The 18,237-nt window shown below is 43.6% G+C and overlaps 2 protein-coding genes across 5 annotated transcripts in view; both read left to right on the forward strand.

The window, feature by feature from the left end:
- Positions 1-5,939: 5,939 nt before the first annotated feature.
- Acsl3 (acyl-CoA synthetase long chain family member 3) overlaps positions 5,940-18,237 on the forward strand; it is a 49,845-nt gene continuing 37,547 nt past the window's right edge. The window contains exon 1 of one of the 4 annotated variants that reach the window (XM_027397341.2): positions 5,940-6,072. The gene's annotated coding sequence lies outside the window, so the exon portion shown is untranslated. Of the gene's footprint in view, positions 6,073-7,282; positions 7,377-10,759; positions 10,897-12,253; positions 12,362-18,237 lie in introns of those variants that run through there. The other 3 variants (XM_027397343.1, XM_035441053.1, XM_027397340.1) reach the window with 3 other exon arrangements.
- On the forward strand, positions 12,353-15,443 carry LOC100758539 (U3 small nucleolar RNA-associated protein 14 homolog B). Its single transcript, XM_027397339.2, has one exon. The coding sequence runs from the start codon at positions 12,390-12,392 to the stop codon at positions 14,682-14,684; it is 2,295 nt and encodes a 764-aa protein (XP_027253140.1). The 5' UTR covers positions 12,353-12,389; the 3' UTR covers positions 14,685-15,443.

The following is an 18,237-nucleotide window of genomic DNA, read 5'->3' on the forward strand; positions in this document are numbered from 1 at the left end:
GTCTTGAAAAACCAAAAAAAAAAAAAAAAAAGCTAATTGTAGAATCATGGGGAAATAAAACTGAGCATACTACAAGGTAAACTGCATCTGATACTTGTTCTCTATCTTCTTGCAAATAGTGTATTCTGAGTTTCTTGGAGCAAATTTTATCATCTCCCCAAACATATTCCTTAAGTATTTTAGGGGTATAAACTGCAGAACTCCATCCTAGGAGCCAAACTGGAGTGTGTGAATCAACCCTGGATGGATAGAAAGACTAGGTAAAGAGACACATAACCCTACAAAACCAAATTAGATTTCTGGGAAGAGACTTGAATTTCCAGTGGGATGAGAGGCAGGAGGGGCCTCTTGCCATCTTACCATCATGGAAACCTGATTGCTGAGCAAAAATCATTAGGAAGGAATCAGACTTGTGCAGGGATGACATCAATCATTTGGGTGTCTCTTTTGTTTGTTTGTTGTTTTTGATGCATTGAACCAAGCTGTCCTGGAACTCATTATATAGCAGAGGATCCTGCTACCTCCACCTCATAGCGCTGGGATCAATTGTACCGCCACACCTGGCTCTTGATATCTTTAGCAAGATGACTCTGAGGGTGCATATACTCCTGGGGCTTTTAATTTTATAAGATAATAAATCTCATATGCTGTAACAAGTGTAATTTGCATTTCTCTTCCCTTTGTTTTTTGAAACAGGGTCTCACTCTGTATCCTGGGCTGGCCTTGAACTCACTATGTAGACTGGATTTGAACTCACAGAGATTCATGGCTTTCTGAGTTGTGGGATTTAAGGTGTGTGCTTCTTGTTGCTTGTATGAATTTTGCAAATTGGTTAGGATTCCCCAAAATACAGGTATCCACAGGTGACAAGAACTCGATCCTAGCGTCTTCAAAGCTCTTCAAGTGTGGGAACTTTTTGTATTTCTACCGTAAATACCAGTCGGGTTCTCATTAGGCATTGACATTAGACTTGTCCTCCCAGACGTGTTCATCTAAATTATTATTATGCCCTCTCTCGAGTAATCTTATTCACATTTCAATGACCACTGTCATTATCTTTAATGGTCTTATTTTGTGACAGGGTGTCACATAGTAACCTCATTGGGCCTTGACTGGATGGATCATTTGGCTTCCCAGCCTCTGAAGTGCTGGGATTACAGGTGTGAGTCTCAGCACTCAGGTTTTTTATTATCTTGTTTACTATTTTCGTGGATTTTGTTACAAGGTCTTCTGTGTCCCAGACTGGTCTTCAACTCAAACATCCTGGGTTTTTATCTTTTTTTCCCTGCATCTCCTGAATGCTGGGAACACAGGTATGATACCACCACACCTGGTTTATGATATGATGGGGGTTGGACCCAGAATTTTTCATATACAAGGAAGGCAAGCACTCTACTGAGTTACCACTTCAGCCTTTAGTTACTCCCCCTCCCCCCCGCCCTTTTTATTTTTTTAAATTTAGTTTTTTAAGAAAGGATTTCTCTGTATTGTTCTGGCTGCCGTGGTGTCCTGGAACTTACTTGTTCTGTAGACCAGACTGGCCTTGAACTCAGAGATCCACCTGCCTCTGCTTCCCAAGCGCTGGGATCAAAGATTTGTGCCACCACTGCCAGTCCAGTATAATGATTTTTGTTGATTGTCAGCTTGATAGGCTCTAAAATCACCTAGAAGACAAATCTTTGGGTTGATCTGTGAGGGAGTGTCTAGATCAGGTTAAAGGAGTTGAAAAGACTAAATGTGGGCAAGACCATTCCTTGGGCTGCCACCTGGACTGGATAAAACAGAGAAAGCAATCGGAACCAGCCAGATCTGTTTCTCTCTACTTCCTGGCTTTGTATGCATCAGGACCGATTGCTGCCACTGTGCCAGCATCCATGAGTCCTTGCAGTGATGGACTCTTCCCTGGAATTTGTAAGCCTCAAGTTGATTCTTGTCAGGTATTTTTGTTTCAGCGATTAGTAAAGCAACTAAGATAATTACATAATAGCTTTTATTACAAAAACTCGGAAAAGTGGTTATCTAATGTCACAATTTCTAAATCATAGGGAGAAACAAATATAGTGGCCTGAATGAAGAACATGAATATTGCTGTACAAGCATTTCACAAGTCAGTAGAGACTGTTGGTTGCTTGCCCAATGGATCCTTTCTCCTTCATGGCCGGGCACAGACCTTGACTTTTATTTGAGTTGGCATTACGTGCTTGTTTCCTTAGATGTGATGACATTCTAGTCAATGAGACCTAGGGTAAAGCCTGCAGAGAAAAATCCCCTGAGTGATCTACTAGATATCAAATCCCTTTTGTATGCTTCTATGTTTTTTTCTGATGAAATGTATTGGCTGACACTGTTTTGTAACTTTGAATATGATATTGAACATTGGGAATGAAAAAATAGGAAGAAAGATGCTTCTTGGGTTTCTTTTTTAAAAAATAATTTATTTAACTTTATTTTATGGGCATTGGTGTGAAGGTATCAGATCTACTGGAACTGGAGTTACAGACAGTTGTGAGTTACCATGTGAGTGCTGGGAACTGAACCTGGGTCCTCTGGAAGAATAGCCAGTGCTCTTAACCACTGAGCCATCTCTCTAGCCCCACATCTTGGGTTTCTGAGGATTGTGTCATTACCATATTGGTCATGAGCTATGAATCTGGGACTCTTTTTATGTGGAAGTCCCTATCCTATGCTTTTTTTTTTTTTTAAAGCCACTAGTATTTCTAAACCTAGTTACAGGTAGTTAGAATTAATTGGCTATATTTAATCAAATCCACCCCAGAGATTATTTGTGCTGATATTTTGTTTATGATCTAATAAGCTTACCTGATGATCAGAGTGCAGAGCTAAGCCACTAGTTAGCCATACACCGAGTTAAGAGCTGTATGTGGAGCAAGCTGACTTGAACAGCAGCAGATCCTCCTGCCTCTGCATCTGAAGTGCTGGGATTATTTGCCTGTACTTGCCCTGCCTTTTGAGGTCTCTATGTATAACAGTAAGTGATTTATTTTATTTTTTTTGGTGTCAGGGTTTCTCTACACATAGCCCTAGCTGTCTTTGAATTCAAAGAGATCCACCTGCCTGTGTCTCCCAAGTCCGGATTAAAGGCTTGTGCCACATTGCCAGGCTGTAATCAACATTTTTAAAGTTGCTTTTGTTGATTATTCTGCACCTTTGAATAATCTGCTTAATTCAAATAGTATCATGTACTATATCCATACCCATCCATCCGCTGGAAGTGAAAAAGTTAAATATCAGCTGGTCTTGCTGTTGTATCGTGATGGAAAATGTAGTTTTTGTGATATAGTCACAGACTATCTTTCTATGACTCTTCACAGACCACATCATGTTTATGCCAATTATACACAATTCCCCTCAGTGTCCCTCTAAGTTGGAAATATATTGAAATGGCAAAAGGGACTGCCTTGCTCCTATTCATGATTTCATTTGGTTGACCATTAGCAGTAGTTTCTGACTTGAAATTTCATAAAAAAGGAAAATGTAATGAAAATTCAATGCCCCCAAAATCTCTGAAGAACACATACTGAAAACCTTTCTAAGAGAAACGAAATGTGAACTTTTTTATTTTTTTTGTCTGCTATTCTGAGACAAGGTTTCACCCTGGAGGTTAAGCTGGTCTGCAATTCACTTCAGCCCAAGCTGATGTCAATGTCATGGCAGCCCTCCTGTCTGCCTCAGCGACTCTAGTGCTGGGATTACAAATGTGAGTCACTACAGCCAATAGAGTTTGTTTCCCCTTTTCTTTGTCATATTTTTTAAATTTTTTTGTATGTGTGTACATGCATCCATGGTGATTCAGGGGAGGTCAAAGGACAACTTTTGAGAATCCATTCTCTTCTTCCACAATATGGTCCAGGGAACAAATTCAGTTCACCAGGCACGGCAACAAGTACCCTTACCTATGAGCTACTTGGCCAGCCTTTGTTTGTTTGTTTATTTATTTATTTTGAGATAGCAATTAAAAAAATTGCTAAGTAGACCAGGCAGGCCTCAGATTTAGAGATCTAACTGCCTCTGCCTTCCAAGTACTGAGATTAAAAGGGTGTGTCATCACACCCTGCTGTTTTTAAAACAACAACAACTAAATAAATCTATGTGAAGCAGGGAGATTGCTCGGAGTTCAGTGGGCACAGTGTAAAACCCTGCCTGATACCTGACATAAACAAAATCTAACGTGGTGGATAACACCTGTAATCCTAGAATCATCTAAGATCACCATGAACTCTAGGCCCCCCTGGTCTACATAGTAAAAATCCAGGCCTGTCTGAGCTACACAGGGAGATCTTGGCTCCTGTTAGCCCACAAGTAATAAACACCCATACAAAGAAGCCTAGCGAACAGAAATACAATAATTTCTGTCTAGCCTTAGTGTTCAATGGTGAACATGTTTGAATTTAGCCTTTGAATTTCAAGAGTATTTTCTGTAAAATGTAAATACATGTCCGTAAAATACTATCTAACATATAAAGACATAATGAAGAAAAGACATCTCTGGAATTCTACACTTTTATGTTTATTAATGGGGGAGGAAGGTTCAGTAATTGTTTTCCTGTCTCGAGGTTGTTTAGTTTTTCTAGAGGTTTCTTGGGTTCTGGGATTATCACTTCTAAGGTAGACATCCCTCTACAGAGTAGAAATTCGGCATTCCATTTGTTGGCAGGGTTTCCTTGGACAGATCAAGAGCTACAGATACATTGCTTCCCTAGTTGGGACTGGTTGCTTGAGTCAAGCACTATCTGTTCTCTTAGGCAGTTAGACTGGCCAGGGGCCCAAGGTGAGTGAGCTCTGGCTCCACCTCCTTCAAGTTCTGACAGCTTCCTGAAATTTTTTTTTTTTTTTTTTTTAAGATTGTCTTGGTAAGTGAGCCTCTGCCTTTGCTTGAGGCTATCTCAGCAACTCAACCTTTCACCTACTTAAAGAAGAGTTCACAGACCAACTTAATAATATGTTGGGTTAAGGGGGGGAAATCCTGCCATGAACAGTCTTTTAATATTACACTGGAGTGGTTGTTTTAGTCATCTGAATTTTGCTCTGTGTATGTTTTGTCTGAATGGGGGGCAGGCAGCCTTACAATAAATGCCTTTCTCTGGTGCGGTGTCCAAAACGATATACAATGGCAAACTAAACACACACATTTCCTGGTCATAAACAGTAATTTGGAGTAAACTTTCACCCTTTGAAAACGAACATGAAATTGGGGTATGTGAAGATTTGGGAGGTAAACGGGTTACACACAGCGTTAAATGAAGTCCATGCAAGAGAAACACTGGGCGTGCTTTGAGCTTTTGAGCCTTTTCCCTCCACAGGCATTTCCAAACGTTATTATTATTTTTTTTCCCCTTGCAAGATTGGCTAGAAATTCGTGCTCAAACTAGGATCACGAATCCATTCCAGAGAAGAATGAAAAAAAGAACAAGCATGCTATTTCTCGCTCTACACTGAGATTTATGCATCACGGCAGTGAAAGCGGGTTTTGCAGTCTCTGCGGGGCACCCTCGTCGCCGCCTGTCGTCTATCCCTCCATCTCCCCCGCTCCAGGCCCTTCTCCCCTCTGCAGCAGCCTTAGCTCAGGTCGGGCCCGCCGCTCCCCTCCCGGAGGGTTCCATCCCCGCCCTCCGCGGGCCCCAGCTCGGTCCAGCCGGCGGCGGCGGCGGCGGCGGCGGCTCTGCAGAATGACCTATAGTAACCTCGCCCCGCCCCGCCCGCCAGCCCCGCGCTCCCCAGGCCCGCATTTGATTGGCTCATCCCCTCACGCGCCACCGCCCGCGGGCCAATGGGCGGCAGTCTCTTTGCATAAGCAACGAGCGCCGGCCAGGGCTGCGCGTCCAGGACTGCGGCTCAACAGACGCTGCTCAGCCGGCGCCGGGGGACGTCGCTGCGGTTGCGGCCGCGGGCTGGGACGAATTCGGCGGCGGCGGCGGCGGCCGGGGAGGCTGAGCGGGCGGTCGTCCCCTTCTCGCGGGGCGGCCTCGGCAGCTCCGGCAAGGTCCTGAGGAGGTGGCGCTAGGCGGGAACCGCTCCCGGGAGCAGCCAGGCCTGCGTGGGTCGGAGTCCACGGTGAGTGCGCGCAGCGCCCGTTGTGAGGAGACTGAGGGTCGCGGGAGGGCGGCCAGGCCTCCCCTCGGCATGCATGCGGCCGGCCGGTGCCCGAGCGGATGCCTGGGCCGCGCAGGGGTCCGGGAAAGGGGTTGGTGGAGGATGAGGAGTGGGGCGTCCGCGCGGGGTCGGGGAAACCGCCGGCGTGGAGCCGGGGGGAGCGGGAGGAAGGATGCACCGCGGCCTCCGCTGCGGGCACGGGCACGGGCGTGGGGGTGGGGTCGTCCCGCTCCACAGGACCGCGCGGAGACCGTGGGAGGAACCCGCGCCCAGCGGTTCCCCGAAGCCCGGGCCGGGGGCGGGGGGGGGGGCGGGAGAGCAGAAACTGCGTGTGCGGGGCGGTGGGACTGGCGTGGGGACTTCTCTGGTTTTCCCTCTTCAAGTGCGTTTTTAGTCGCAACACGAGTCAGTCACGCGACGCACACACCAGCAGCCCCCCGGGGGTCAAGGTGTTTGTGATCGGGTGAAGGGATCTCACAGATGAAGATCCAGCTGCAGTGCCCATTCTGGTTCTAGAACAGGTACACTGTGATCAAGAGCCCCTCCGAGATAGAACCCGCAGGACAATAGTTGGGGATTATATAGAAACCTGGAGAGGGGGCCGGCTTTGTGGAAGTAGTGATTACTGACCAGAATGACAGAGCTGATATTTATTGAGCCTTTATTAGACGCCACACACGGAGTATTTTATGCGCAGCTTAAATGTTTATGTTGTTAGTCCACCAGGACGGGTGCACACTTCCCGTTTTACAGTGAGAGAACCCGCACCCTGGACACATTAACTTACCCCAGATGTGATCTAGTAGGAGAAACTGGAGCCCCAGGGGGGTGCGTCTGAATCCACAGCACTTACATCTGATGGCATTAGTAGCACGCAGCTCTCTGTTTGCTGCAGGAATGAACAGTTTGCACTGTGGCTTTGGTCTGGGGTTTCTTCAGGGCTCTGCAGAGTTCGGTATCGTTTTAACCTTTTGTGGTAGCCAGTTTTGTATTTCCACGTTGGTTCCGATGGTGCAGCTGAGTTGAAAGGAAGTGTTGGGATGGGGGAGTCAGTTGGTCAGAGTTTGTGTTTTCTGTGCAGTCCTCACATGTAGGGATGAAGACCGATTGTATTTTTTTTTTTCCTTAAGTTGTTCTCTGATTCATCTGTCATAAAGTACGTTGATTGCAGTGTTGCTGTCCGTAGCAGTCGCCAGGTGTCTTTGGAGCCCAGTTACTGGATTTGTGGGACATTTGGGCTGAGTGACTTAAAGCACAAGGATTCGGTGAGTCCAAGATGTCCTCCTTGAAGAAGGCAAAGAAGGGCAAAGTGAAGGACATTGGGGGAACATCTCTAGCTTATTCCTGATTCAGTTAATTATTCACCTAGAGCCTTCTCATTTCTGTTATGCCAGATACCTTGTTAGCTTCGGGAAATGCATCAAGGACAGAATTGATGTGACCCTGTGTCCTTAGGCAGGGATTAGACTCCAAGCCATTGATCTTGTAGATAAATGGGTGAGTGTAAGCTGTGTTTACTTGCAGTAAAGGTGTGGTATTGAGTGAGTAGAGATTATAATAAGGATTTTGATTTAGATGGAAATCTAGGGAGCTGCCTTTTAAAAACTGATAGTGTGAGATTTTCCTAGATTCAGTCTTGTGTTCTGAATGTGAATAGAACAATAGTTTAAAAACTTTTGAGCAACTACAATTTTTTTTTTTCCGAAACAGGGTTTCTCTGTGTAGCTTTGGAGCCTATCCTGGCACTCGCTCTGGAGACCAGGCTGGCCTCAAACTGTGAGATCGGCCTGCCTCTGCCTCCCAAGTGCTGGGATTAAAGGCATGCACCACCAATGCCGGGCAGAAGCAAGAATCTTATAGATGAGCTTTGGATTTAAAGGTGTGATTTAGACAGTTCTCCTATCCCTAAACTAGGCTCAAAGTGACAGGTTTTTCTAATTTGGAAAAGCATCATAATTTTCACAAGTATTGTAGTTTATATTCTATTGAGTAATTTCATATTTCAGCTCTTAGCTAGGGGTGGTGGCTCATACCTTTTATCCCAGCACTTGGGAGGGGGGAGGCAGAGGCTGGTGAATTTCTGAGTTCAAGGCTAGCCTGATTTACATAATTCCAGGACATCGAGTTCCACATGGTAAGACCCTGTTTCAAAAAAAAAAAATAAAAACCAACCAACCAGCCAAATTTCAGTTTTTAGAAAGCAAGAAAAACCAGGCACGAATGGGGAAATACAAACTTTTAACTGTATAAATATTTTAATCAAACATTTAAAACTGTCTCTGTTAGATTAGTTGAGCCTTTAAAGAGGTTAATATGAACAGAAGTTTCCAGAAAGTGGAGGTGTTAGATGTCATGGCATGGTAGTAATACTTGAGCTGAGAGGAGAATGCACTGTTTCAGACTCAGGCAACTGGAGAGCAAGCAGTGCAGGCACTGTTATACTCAGAGATGAGGCTCACTGGGAAAGAGCTAGGTTTCGGATGTGGGAGAAAGTGTATCTAGGTTTAGAAGTGTTTTGTTGGAGTTGCCTTCATTCTCTTTAGGGAACTGAAGTTGAGTGGACTTAAGCCATTTGGAGAGGTGATAGTATTTGAAACCATGGGCATGTCAGGTTGCCTGTGGGGAGCATCACAAGAGAGAAGAGGTAGTTTGCAAAAGAGAGGAAGAGTGGCAGATTAGTTGCCTCAAATATCTGTTCAGAGAAGGCAGGAAAGATTTCTTTTGGCTCATAGTTTCCAAGATGTCATTCTGTTTTAGTGTGAGGGCTTATTGAAAGAGCATTTCATATCATGGTGGCCAGGGAATAGAAAAAAGGGGAATATAAGGAAGATTGTAGGGCAAGATAAATCCCCCAGGGTGTTCCCCTAGTGATAAACCTAGTTATGCTGTGCTACAAATCTATCAAGGGGTTAGTGTGCCCATTAGGCTAGAACTCTGTGATCTGTTTCTGGAAATGCCTTTGCAGACCCTCTCTCCTGACCAGAGGTATGCTTTACTAATCCCTTAGGCATTTTTTGTTTTGTTTTTAGAGACAGGGTTTCCCTGTGCAGCTTTGGAGCCGATGTGGAACTCACTCTGTAGACTAGGCTGGCCATGAACACACAGAGATCCTCCTGCCTCTGCCTCCCGAGTGCTAGGATTAAAGGTGTGAGACCACCATCACCATTAGGAGGTAATTTTTATTTTAATCAGCCTAGCTTCCCTTTCTTTAGTTTTCAAACTGCTCTTAGAAGTTTGCATTTGTGCATATCTTATTTCATTTTATTTCATAGAAGACTGTAGGGAAAATTCATAAGGAAATCCTTTTCCTTGAGTGTTCTTTTTAAGTACTAGTCATTTTGACAATTCTGTGTATTAGTACATGCTTCCCCAAAGAATTTCTCTGTAAAGTGTGGCACCCCTTTATTCCCCCATTGTGGTTTGCTGGATAGAAACATGAGGCTGGAATTAAGGGTGCTTGGGATTGAATCCTCACTTATTGGTCTTCTGATAGCTTAGTTAACTTTTCTGGGCCTTGGTTTCTTTACGGAATGGGGATAATTGAACCTATTGTCTGTTGTAAGGGGGGAATTTAAGTAAGTACAGTATTGTTGTCAATAAACATGAGCCAATTTTATTTGTTTTCAGAAAATTTTGAAGTTTACTGCCCTTCCCCCTCCTTTGGTATTTGTGTTTTTGTTTTGTTTTTGCTTTGGAGGTTGTCCTGGAACTAGCTCTTAGACCTGTCTGGCCTTGACCTCACAGAGATCCACCTGCCTCTGCCTCCCAAGGGCAGGGATTAAAGGTGTGTGCCACCAACACCCAGCTTCCTTGGTATTTTTGAGACAGGATTTTTCTGTGTACTCTTGGCTGTCATGGAACCCACTCAGGTTGGCTTCAAACTCAGAGATCTGCTTCCCTTTGCGTCTGAGTGCTGTGATACTGGTGTGCCACCACCACCTAGCTTTGCCTTCTCTCTTGAAGTAGCATTAGCTTCTTTCTGTATTACAGTCATATACCATAAGGAAGTGTCTTATGTATTAGAACCTCTTTAGTGGAGTTTGAGATGTAAACAGAAAACCAGAAATGGAGGAACATTGGCTTTTGTTCTATACATGATTGTGTGTGTCCGTGTGCATGCCACAGTACACATGTGAAGGTCAGAGGATAGCTTTGGTCTCTCTTTTCTGGTTTTTTTGAGACACGGTTTCTCTGTAGCTCTGGTGTCTATCCTGGAACTCACTCTGTAGACCAGACTGGCCTCGGAACTCACAGAGAGATTGGCTGCCACTCCCAAGTGCTGGGATTAAAGGTGTGCACTATGACCGCCGGTTCTGGAGTTGGTTCTCTCTTGCCTTTGTGTGGGTTTTAGGGGTTGACCCAGGCTTAGGTGGCGAGGCTTCATTGGCTGAGCCATCTCACTGACCCAATGATTTTGTTTTGGTCGGCATTTGTTATTTTGGATTTTTGCTTTAATTTTCTTGGGAAAAGTGCATGTCTATGTGTGGAACATTGCAAGTAGGCTGACATTGTGACATTCTCATTCATGTAACAGGCATCTACTTTATTACTTATAAGGCTTATGTCATGACTGATAATAATTCAGGTGGCGTTTCTTTCTTTTGTATTTTGCACAGGGTTTCACTCTTTACTCCAAAGTGGCCTTGAACTTGGCGGTGAGGCTGAGGTTGGCCTTGAGGATCTCACATTCGAGATCCTTCTGCCTCAGCCTCCTGAATGCCATATCATCAATTTTGAATTGCTGAGTGGATGAGGCACCATTGCCATCCGTGTATATAAAACTTGGTATGTAAATTGGAGCTAGTCACTTATTTCTCAGACTTTTTTTTTTTTCCTAAAAAAACTTTTCTTGGTAGGGAGGGGGCAGGGTTTTTAATTTATTTTTTAATGTAACCCCACACTGCTAGCTTTGATCAGTCTTCTGACTCAGTCTCCCAGTTCCTGGGATTACAGACATGCAACACTGTGCCTGTCTCTTAGCTAAGCTTTCCATTTCAGTTCTTGTATTATGAAAGTTTAAATTCTTAGCTCACAGTTCTGTAGGCTGAGGAAAACAGTAGTTGAGGGGGACATGGCTCTGTGCTTGCTGCTTTCCTTGCCTCTGCCGTCTGTTATTTGCTTTTTCTTATTCTTTCTTCTCCTGTTTCTCTCTTTTTTAATCAAACAGCAAGCATTCTGAATCTGTTAGCTTAACAAACTTTAATATAAAGTATACATTTTAAAAGGGATTGGTTGGAAATATTCCTTAAGTTTTTTCAAACTCTGTGAAGGTAATATAAGGCCTGGTAAACGCCAAGTGAGAAGAATGGCAACAGGGAGCTCCTGTTTGGTCAGAGTAGTCAGGGAAGTGTCAGCTAAATAAATGATGTGAGCTTTGAGGTAGGTTTGGAGTAAACAGGAGTTTAAGGAAGGTGCTTACAGTGGATGTTGAGGGGGAGTGGAGTTTGGAAGAGCCCATCATCAGCCAACATTGAGGATCAGCCATTGAGGACTAAGGAGGGTAGAGTGCATCCTTTGGGGAGGCATGGAGCAGAGACTTGAGAGACAAATGCAATTAAGATCCTGCATGAGCTTCATTCAGTGAATCAACTCAGAAGTTTGTTAGATGAATTAAAGTTGTCTGGGGTATAGCAAGTTCTGAAGACAGGGCGTTCTTTTCACTTGTAATATACAAGAAGTATATTCAGAAGCTTGTCTTGAGTTGATTGCAATGATGCTGCTAGGACTGGTGATGTGGCATTGTCCACAACTATTTTTCCTTCCTGTTGAGCTTGGTGCTTGGTTTCCTATCTGATCTCTTGCCATAAAGCCTTCTTTTCTATCATGGGTCTTTGTTTTACTTCCACTTTCCTTGGCTTGAGATTTTTGTTACCCCTGCCATAATATTAGGTGTCATATATATATGTATATTTTTATATAAATATACATACATACATACATACATACATAGATGTAAATACACATGTACTGGTATGAGAGAGAGAGACAGACAGACAGACAGACAGACAGACAGACACAGATACTGAGACTTAATAATAGCCTAGGCTGTCCTTTTGTGTCACCATCCTGAGTGGCTTGTAAATTTTATGTGTTGACTACATGGAAATTATTGGGGAATTTATATGGGTCTTTTCTTCTTTAGACATCTCAATAACTAAGATTCTCAGAAAACATCTGTGTCAAAGACAGTTGGCAATAAATAGATGGAGCCAAGATGAGTGAGACCAGACGCTTCTTCAAGAGCTTACAGGTAATGTGAGAGAAAATAGGCTGCTACCATGAACGTGACCAGAAATGTGGTAGGCCTTTTGGCTTTGAGCCAGCAGGAAGAACTAGTAGAATTGCCAAACCACTACCCTTTGAGTACAAGTGAAGATGAGGGGGACAGTGATGGAGAAAGAAAATGTCAAAAGCTTCTGGAAGCAGTCAATTCCCTTGGTGGAAGGAATAGTTGGAAAGTAGCTGAGAGATCCGAAGCTAGTCTGATGGTGTCAGAGTTCAATGTCACTTCTGAAGGGTCAGGTGAAAAGCTGGTTCTATCAGATTTGCTTGAGTCTGCTACAACATTATCTTCATTGGCTACTGTGAAGAAACAACTGCTTAGAGTCAAGTCCAAGACTCTCGAGATACCCCTTGACAAAAAAGAGACTGACCAGATCCTCAGGGAAGCAGCATTCAGCAAAACGTCACAAATGCTCTCCAAGTGGGAGCCCATCGTTCTGCAGAACCGGCAAGCAGAACAGCTGGTTTTTCCCATGGAGAAGGAGCTGCCAGCTGTTGCTCCCCTTGAACATGTATTCACTGGCTGGAAAACAAGAACCCCCCTGGAGCAAGAAGTTTTTAATGTCCTTCATAAGAATAAGCAGCCAGTAACAGACCCTTTATTGACTCCTGTGGAAAAAGCCTCCCTCAAAGCCATGAGCCTGGAAGAAGCCAAGATACACCGAGCAGAGCTTCAGAGGACACGAGCTCTGCAGTCCTACTATGAGGCAAGAGCTCGAAGAGAGAAGAAAATCAAAAGTAAAAAGTATCACAAATTTATAAAGAAAGGAAAGGCCAAGAAAACCTTAAAAGAGTTTGAGCAGCTGTTGAAGGACTGCCCAAGTGCTGCATTGCAAGAACTGGGAAAAATGGAAGAGGCTAGAGTGAGGGAACGAATGAGCCTTAAGCACCAGGGCAGTGGAAAATGGGCCAAGTCAAAGGCAATTATGGCCAGATATGACCTGGAGGCTCGCAAAGCTATGCAAGAGCAACTGGCGAAGAACAGAGAACTGACACAGAAACTCCAGGTAGTTCCAGAGAGTGAGGAGGAGGAGGAGGAAGAGGAGGAATACACAGGAGGAGGAGTAATCCCTACCTCTGATGAGGTGAAGGACCTACAGATGCATGCAGCTGGTCTAAATCCCTGGATGCTCAGGAGTTGCAGCAGCGATGCACAAAGGGGTGAAATCAAGACCGACCCTGAACAGCTGCCCGAACTGGTGGCCAGGGGGTCTTCTGAAAGTGAGGGAGATGAAAGACCAGTGGCAGAACTTTTGTTGAAAGAAAGATCTTTTCAACAAAGAGTTGAGCCCAACAGTGCTAAGCCAGTGGGTGGCCAAGAAACAGAAACAGAAGACTCTAATGGCCCTGATGTATCTGAACCAAGGGTATTGTTTCAGAAACTCCACAAGGAAAACCATCAATCTGAGAAGCAAAAGGGGAATTCAGAGGGAACTGTTCTCCAGGTCCAGAGAGAGGAGCTTGCCCCAGAGGAGAGCCTGGTGTTTCAAAGGCTCGAGAGAGCACATGTTCTGGAAGAACAAGGAGAGCTGGGCAAAGAGGGACCTTATCAAAAAAGGGGGCTTCCCAGACCTATGTTAAAAGGAGAGTGGAAGGAAAGGAATCCACATAGCATAGCTGATTCCTCTAGAAGGAAGAAAAAGAAGGAACAAATGATTGACCTACAGAATCTCCTTACTGCTAGATCTCCTGTGAAGTCTTGGGCAGTGCCCACAGTCGAGGAGTTGGAAGATGAAGTGGAGACAGACCACAAGCAGATAATAAAGGAAGCTTTTGCTGGGGATGATGTCATCAGAGAGTTCTTAAAAGAGAAAAGGGAAGCTGTAGAGGCAAGTAAGCCAAAGGACTTGGACCTGACATTGCCTGGATGGGGTGAGTGGGTTGGTAGAGGCCTAAAGCCCAGTGCCAAGAAAAGACGCCGTTTTCTTGTTAAAGCTCCTGAAAGTTCTCCAAGACAAGATAAGAATTTGCCAAATGTGATTATCAATGAGAAGCGCAATATCCACGCAGCAGCTCATCAGGTGCAGGCTGTTCCACACCCATTCACCCACCACCAGCAATTTGAGAGGACTATCCAGAACCCTATTGGGTACACATGGAACACCCAGAGGGCCTTCCAAAAGCTGACAGTTCCCAAGGTTAGCACCAAACTAGGACATCTCATTAAGCCCTTAAAAGCAGAGAATGTGGGCTACTCTTCCTCAAGGTCCGACCTCTCTGTCCTACAGAGCAGTCACAAGCGGCTCTCCAGAAAGCAGCTAAAACAGCTGAAGAAGAGCTCTGCACATTGAGCTGCTAGGGGACTAGCATCTTTGTTCCTGGGACTAGGAACCTTGAGTGTTTCTTTTGGTTGCTTCATAGTGCTTCAGGGACATTTCCTAAATTGACAACACTGTGTAGTTAAGCCACATTGTAGAAATAGGACATTTTTGTTTCCATTCCATTTTGAGATTTGTAATAAAGTCAGAAATGATCCATTCATGGCCAAAATGACGACACCAAGTTAGTACCTATGTAGTACCTATCCTAGGATTAAAGAGGGATCAGTGATGGACAGAGAAGTTTAGGCTGGGACAGAGCAGAGGAAGCCTGGACAGCAAAGAATGCTCAATTAGTTTTGATATTAAGTTTAGATAGCTCCTTAATCAAACATTCTGAGAGGCTAAGACAAAAGGATCATTTAGTTGAGGCTATATAGAGTGAGAACTTGGTTTAAGAAACAAAATAAACAACCCCAAAAGTATTCTAGGAAGAGTTAACAGGCAGAATGAACAAATTTAGAGATTTGGAGAACACAATGAGAATGAATAGAGTTCATTTAAGAATAAAGTGACAGAATTGGAAGTATTGAAAAGGGCCTTAAATGCTTTGCAGAGAGAATTGGAATTACATTTTATTTCTTTTCTCTTAGGCAATGTAGACTTATTGGTGATAGGTGTGGTGACATGTGTTAAAGGAGTGTGAGTGCCAAGCTGGCAGTGTGCATGCAGGATGTGTTGATGGGGGTGAGAGTTAAAGACTCAGCTCTAGAAGCTAAGAGTAAGCATGGGGGTGGTGGGGTGGTGGTGGGGGTGGTGGGGTGGTGGTGGGGTGGTGGTGGTGGTGGTGGTGGGGTGGTGGTGGGGTGGTGATGGTGGTGGATTATAGGAAGTAGAGCAATCACTTGGCAAGAGATCTGGAGAATAAAGGAGAAGGGGAATTTTATTTCATGCTTTGAAGTTTTGAGCAGCATTTTGGACCTGGGACGGTTTAGCTTTCCGTTTATTTGTAAAGTTAAGCTGAGCATGATGGGTTAGCCCTTTTAATCCCTGTACTTGGGAGTAGGTAGAAGCAGATGGATGGCTTTAAGTTCAAGGCCAGGAGGGTCTATAGTTTCAAGTAATGATCTCAAAGTTAGGGATCTTCTAGGTAAGTGATGGCTAGATTGGGGAGTGAGGGGAGTGGCAAAACTAGGTTTAGAGCTTTATAGACTGGTAAGAACCACTTAGTGAATGACACTAGTTAACACTCACTAGACAACATCTAGGGAGGCCGAAGCTAAATTGAGTCCCAAAATGTGTTACTTTGACCAGGATTGGTTAACTACAGCTGTCTCCTTGAGTACAGGAATAGACACTCTTGACAGGGAGGTCATGCACTTTGCAATAATTGGTGCTCAAGACTTTCATCAAGAATATGGCTGCCAGAGAATCTTATCTGTGAATCATTGGGACCAGATTATACTCTTGAGGCAAGTGAGGCTAGAAAGGGGTGGTGTTCAGAGAGGGAGTCAGGGAGAGCAGATGGAAGGATGAGGGATTTAGAGGTACTAAGCCCACTGTAACTTCATTTTTGAAATGTTGAATTAGTTTTCTGTTGATAGGATTCTTGTTCTTGGGATTCACAAATGAAACTCCTATGTGTCCCCGTGTTTTACTTGTTTAATTTGAGTCACTATTTTTGCTTTTGGTGAACATAGTATTTACTATAAAGGAATACATTCTAAGGAAAAAAATGAGTAGGGCAAATTGGTTAGAAGAGGCTTTAAATTTAGGATCACAAGGATTCCTAAACTTTTAAGATGACAATGCCAAGAAAGAATTTATATATGTGAAAGTGGTCATCTAAATTACTAATTTTTTTGTTTTGTTTTGTTTTGATCTCACTAATTGGGCCTCAAACCTTGGCCTCAGCCTGTCTATGAAAAGTGATCTACCAATGAACTACATTCTCAGTTGTTTTTTTTTTTTTTCTTCTGTTTTGGAGAGGGTGTTGATGTGCATCTTAGGCTGGCCTTGAGCTGTCTATCCTGCTTCCCTAGTAAACCTCTGGGATTAATGATTATTTTTCTATGGTACTGGGATTGAACTCAGGCCTTAATGTATGTTAACAAGCTGTATCTGCAGCTGTCTCCCCACATTTGGAAGTGTGTCCCCCTCACCCCCAGGGAATTTTTTTCTCTCTTATTTTTAAGACAGTCTCATTAAGTTGTCAGGTTAGGCTTGAACTTAGAATCTTACAGCCTAAGCTTCCTGAGTAGCCAGGTTTATAGGCATGTATCAGTGAGCCCAACAATTCATTATTTAACATCTGTAATTCACTCGTGTGTTTGTTTTTCCATGCCTGCCTGTACATATCCATCCATTCATTCATCCACCCACCCACTCATCCATGTGAGGTATGTTTCACTAGGTTTTATGATGATGGCCACTAGGGATGCAATAATGAGTAAGAGACATTGTTTCTTCATGCATAGAGAAGATGGACATTAAGAAGTTTTATAAACAACTATTTAATTATAAACATAATAGGTACTGCTAAGGCACAATGCAGAAGGTGGAGAGAGTGGGAAACTAGGTGGTGCAAAAACCCAAAAGGAGAGAGAGATAGCAGGGAGGTAGGGGAGAGTGAGCAGCAAACTGGCCCAGATACTTGCCATTGGGGACAGTACACAAGGCTCAGAGGGTGAGTACTTTGTGGAGAGTCTTAAGATAAAACTGGGACTGATGTATAAGACATCAGAAAAAGGCTATAAGCTGATAGTAAGGTGGCGAAATTAAGGAACTTGGAGATTGGGCTGTACCAATTGACAAGCAGTGTTGCTTGGGTCTCATTTAACTACCAAAAGGTTAGTTTTATTACTACAAGACACAGAACAGTTAACATTTTTCTTCCTGTGGTTTGCATTATATATCAGGAATGTTCGATTTAGCAGTTATTTTTAGTTAAATTAAAATATCCATAAAAACTTAACTATTATGCCTAGTTATAATTTATTGTGATAGTTTTGTGATTATTCACTTATTTAGGTTATTGAGAAACTTTTCAGCCAGATTACATAAAATTTAGAATTCTATAGAATTGTATGCTTTGTTTTTTTTTTTTTTTTTTTTTTTTATGTACTCCAGCCTGACCTTAAACTCACAATCGTAAAATCTGCCTGCCTGTGCTGCCATGCCTGGCCCCAGTTGTATGTTTTGAGCACTATGTAGCCCTGGCTAGACTGGTTTGGAATTTATAGCTATTCTTCTGCTTCAGCCCCTCCCCTCCCCCTTCCCTTCCCCTTCCCTCTCCTCTCCCTCCCTTCTCCCTTATGACAGGTCTCTCTATGTAATCCTGGCCGTCCAAGAACTTGCTATATACACCTGCCTCTGCCTCTTAAATTCTGAGATCATCATGAGCCACATTTCAGGTTGTATTTTAGAACAGAAATATTTCAAGTTAGTGTTTGGATTTTCCAGGTTCCATTAGTTTCTTGTTTAAAAAAAATCATAAACTGACTCAGTGCTTCATGATTTTTAGTATATAAAATTTGTTTCTGTTTGAGTGTGTAGAAGTCATTATGCACATATTTCCTTGGTTATA

The sequence above is a fragment of the Cricetulus griseus genome, chromosome 2, assembly GCF_003668045.3.
Source record: "Cricetulus griseus strain 17A/GY chromosome 2, alternate assembly CriGri-PICRH-1.0, whole genome shotgun sequence".
NCBI classification, from domain to species: domain Eukaryota; kingdom Metazoa; phylum Chordata; class Mammalia; order Rodentia; family Cricetidae; genus Cricetulus; species Cricetulus griseus.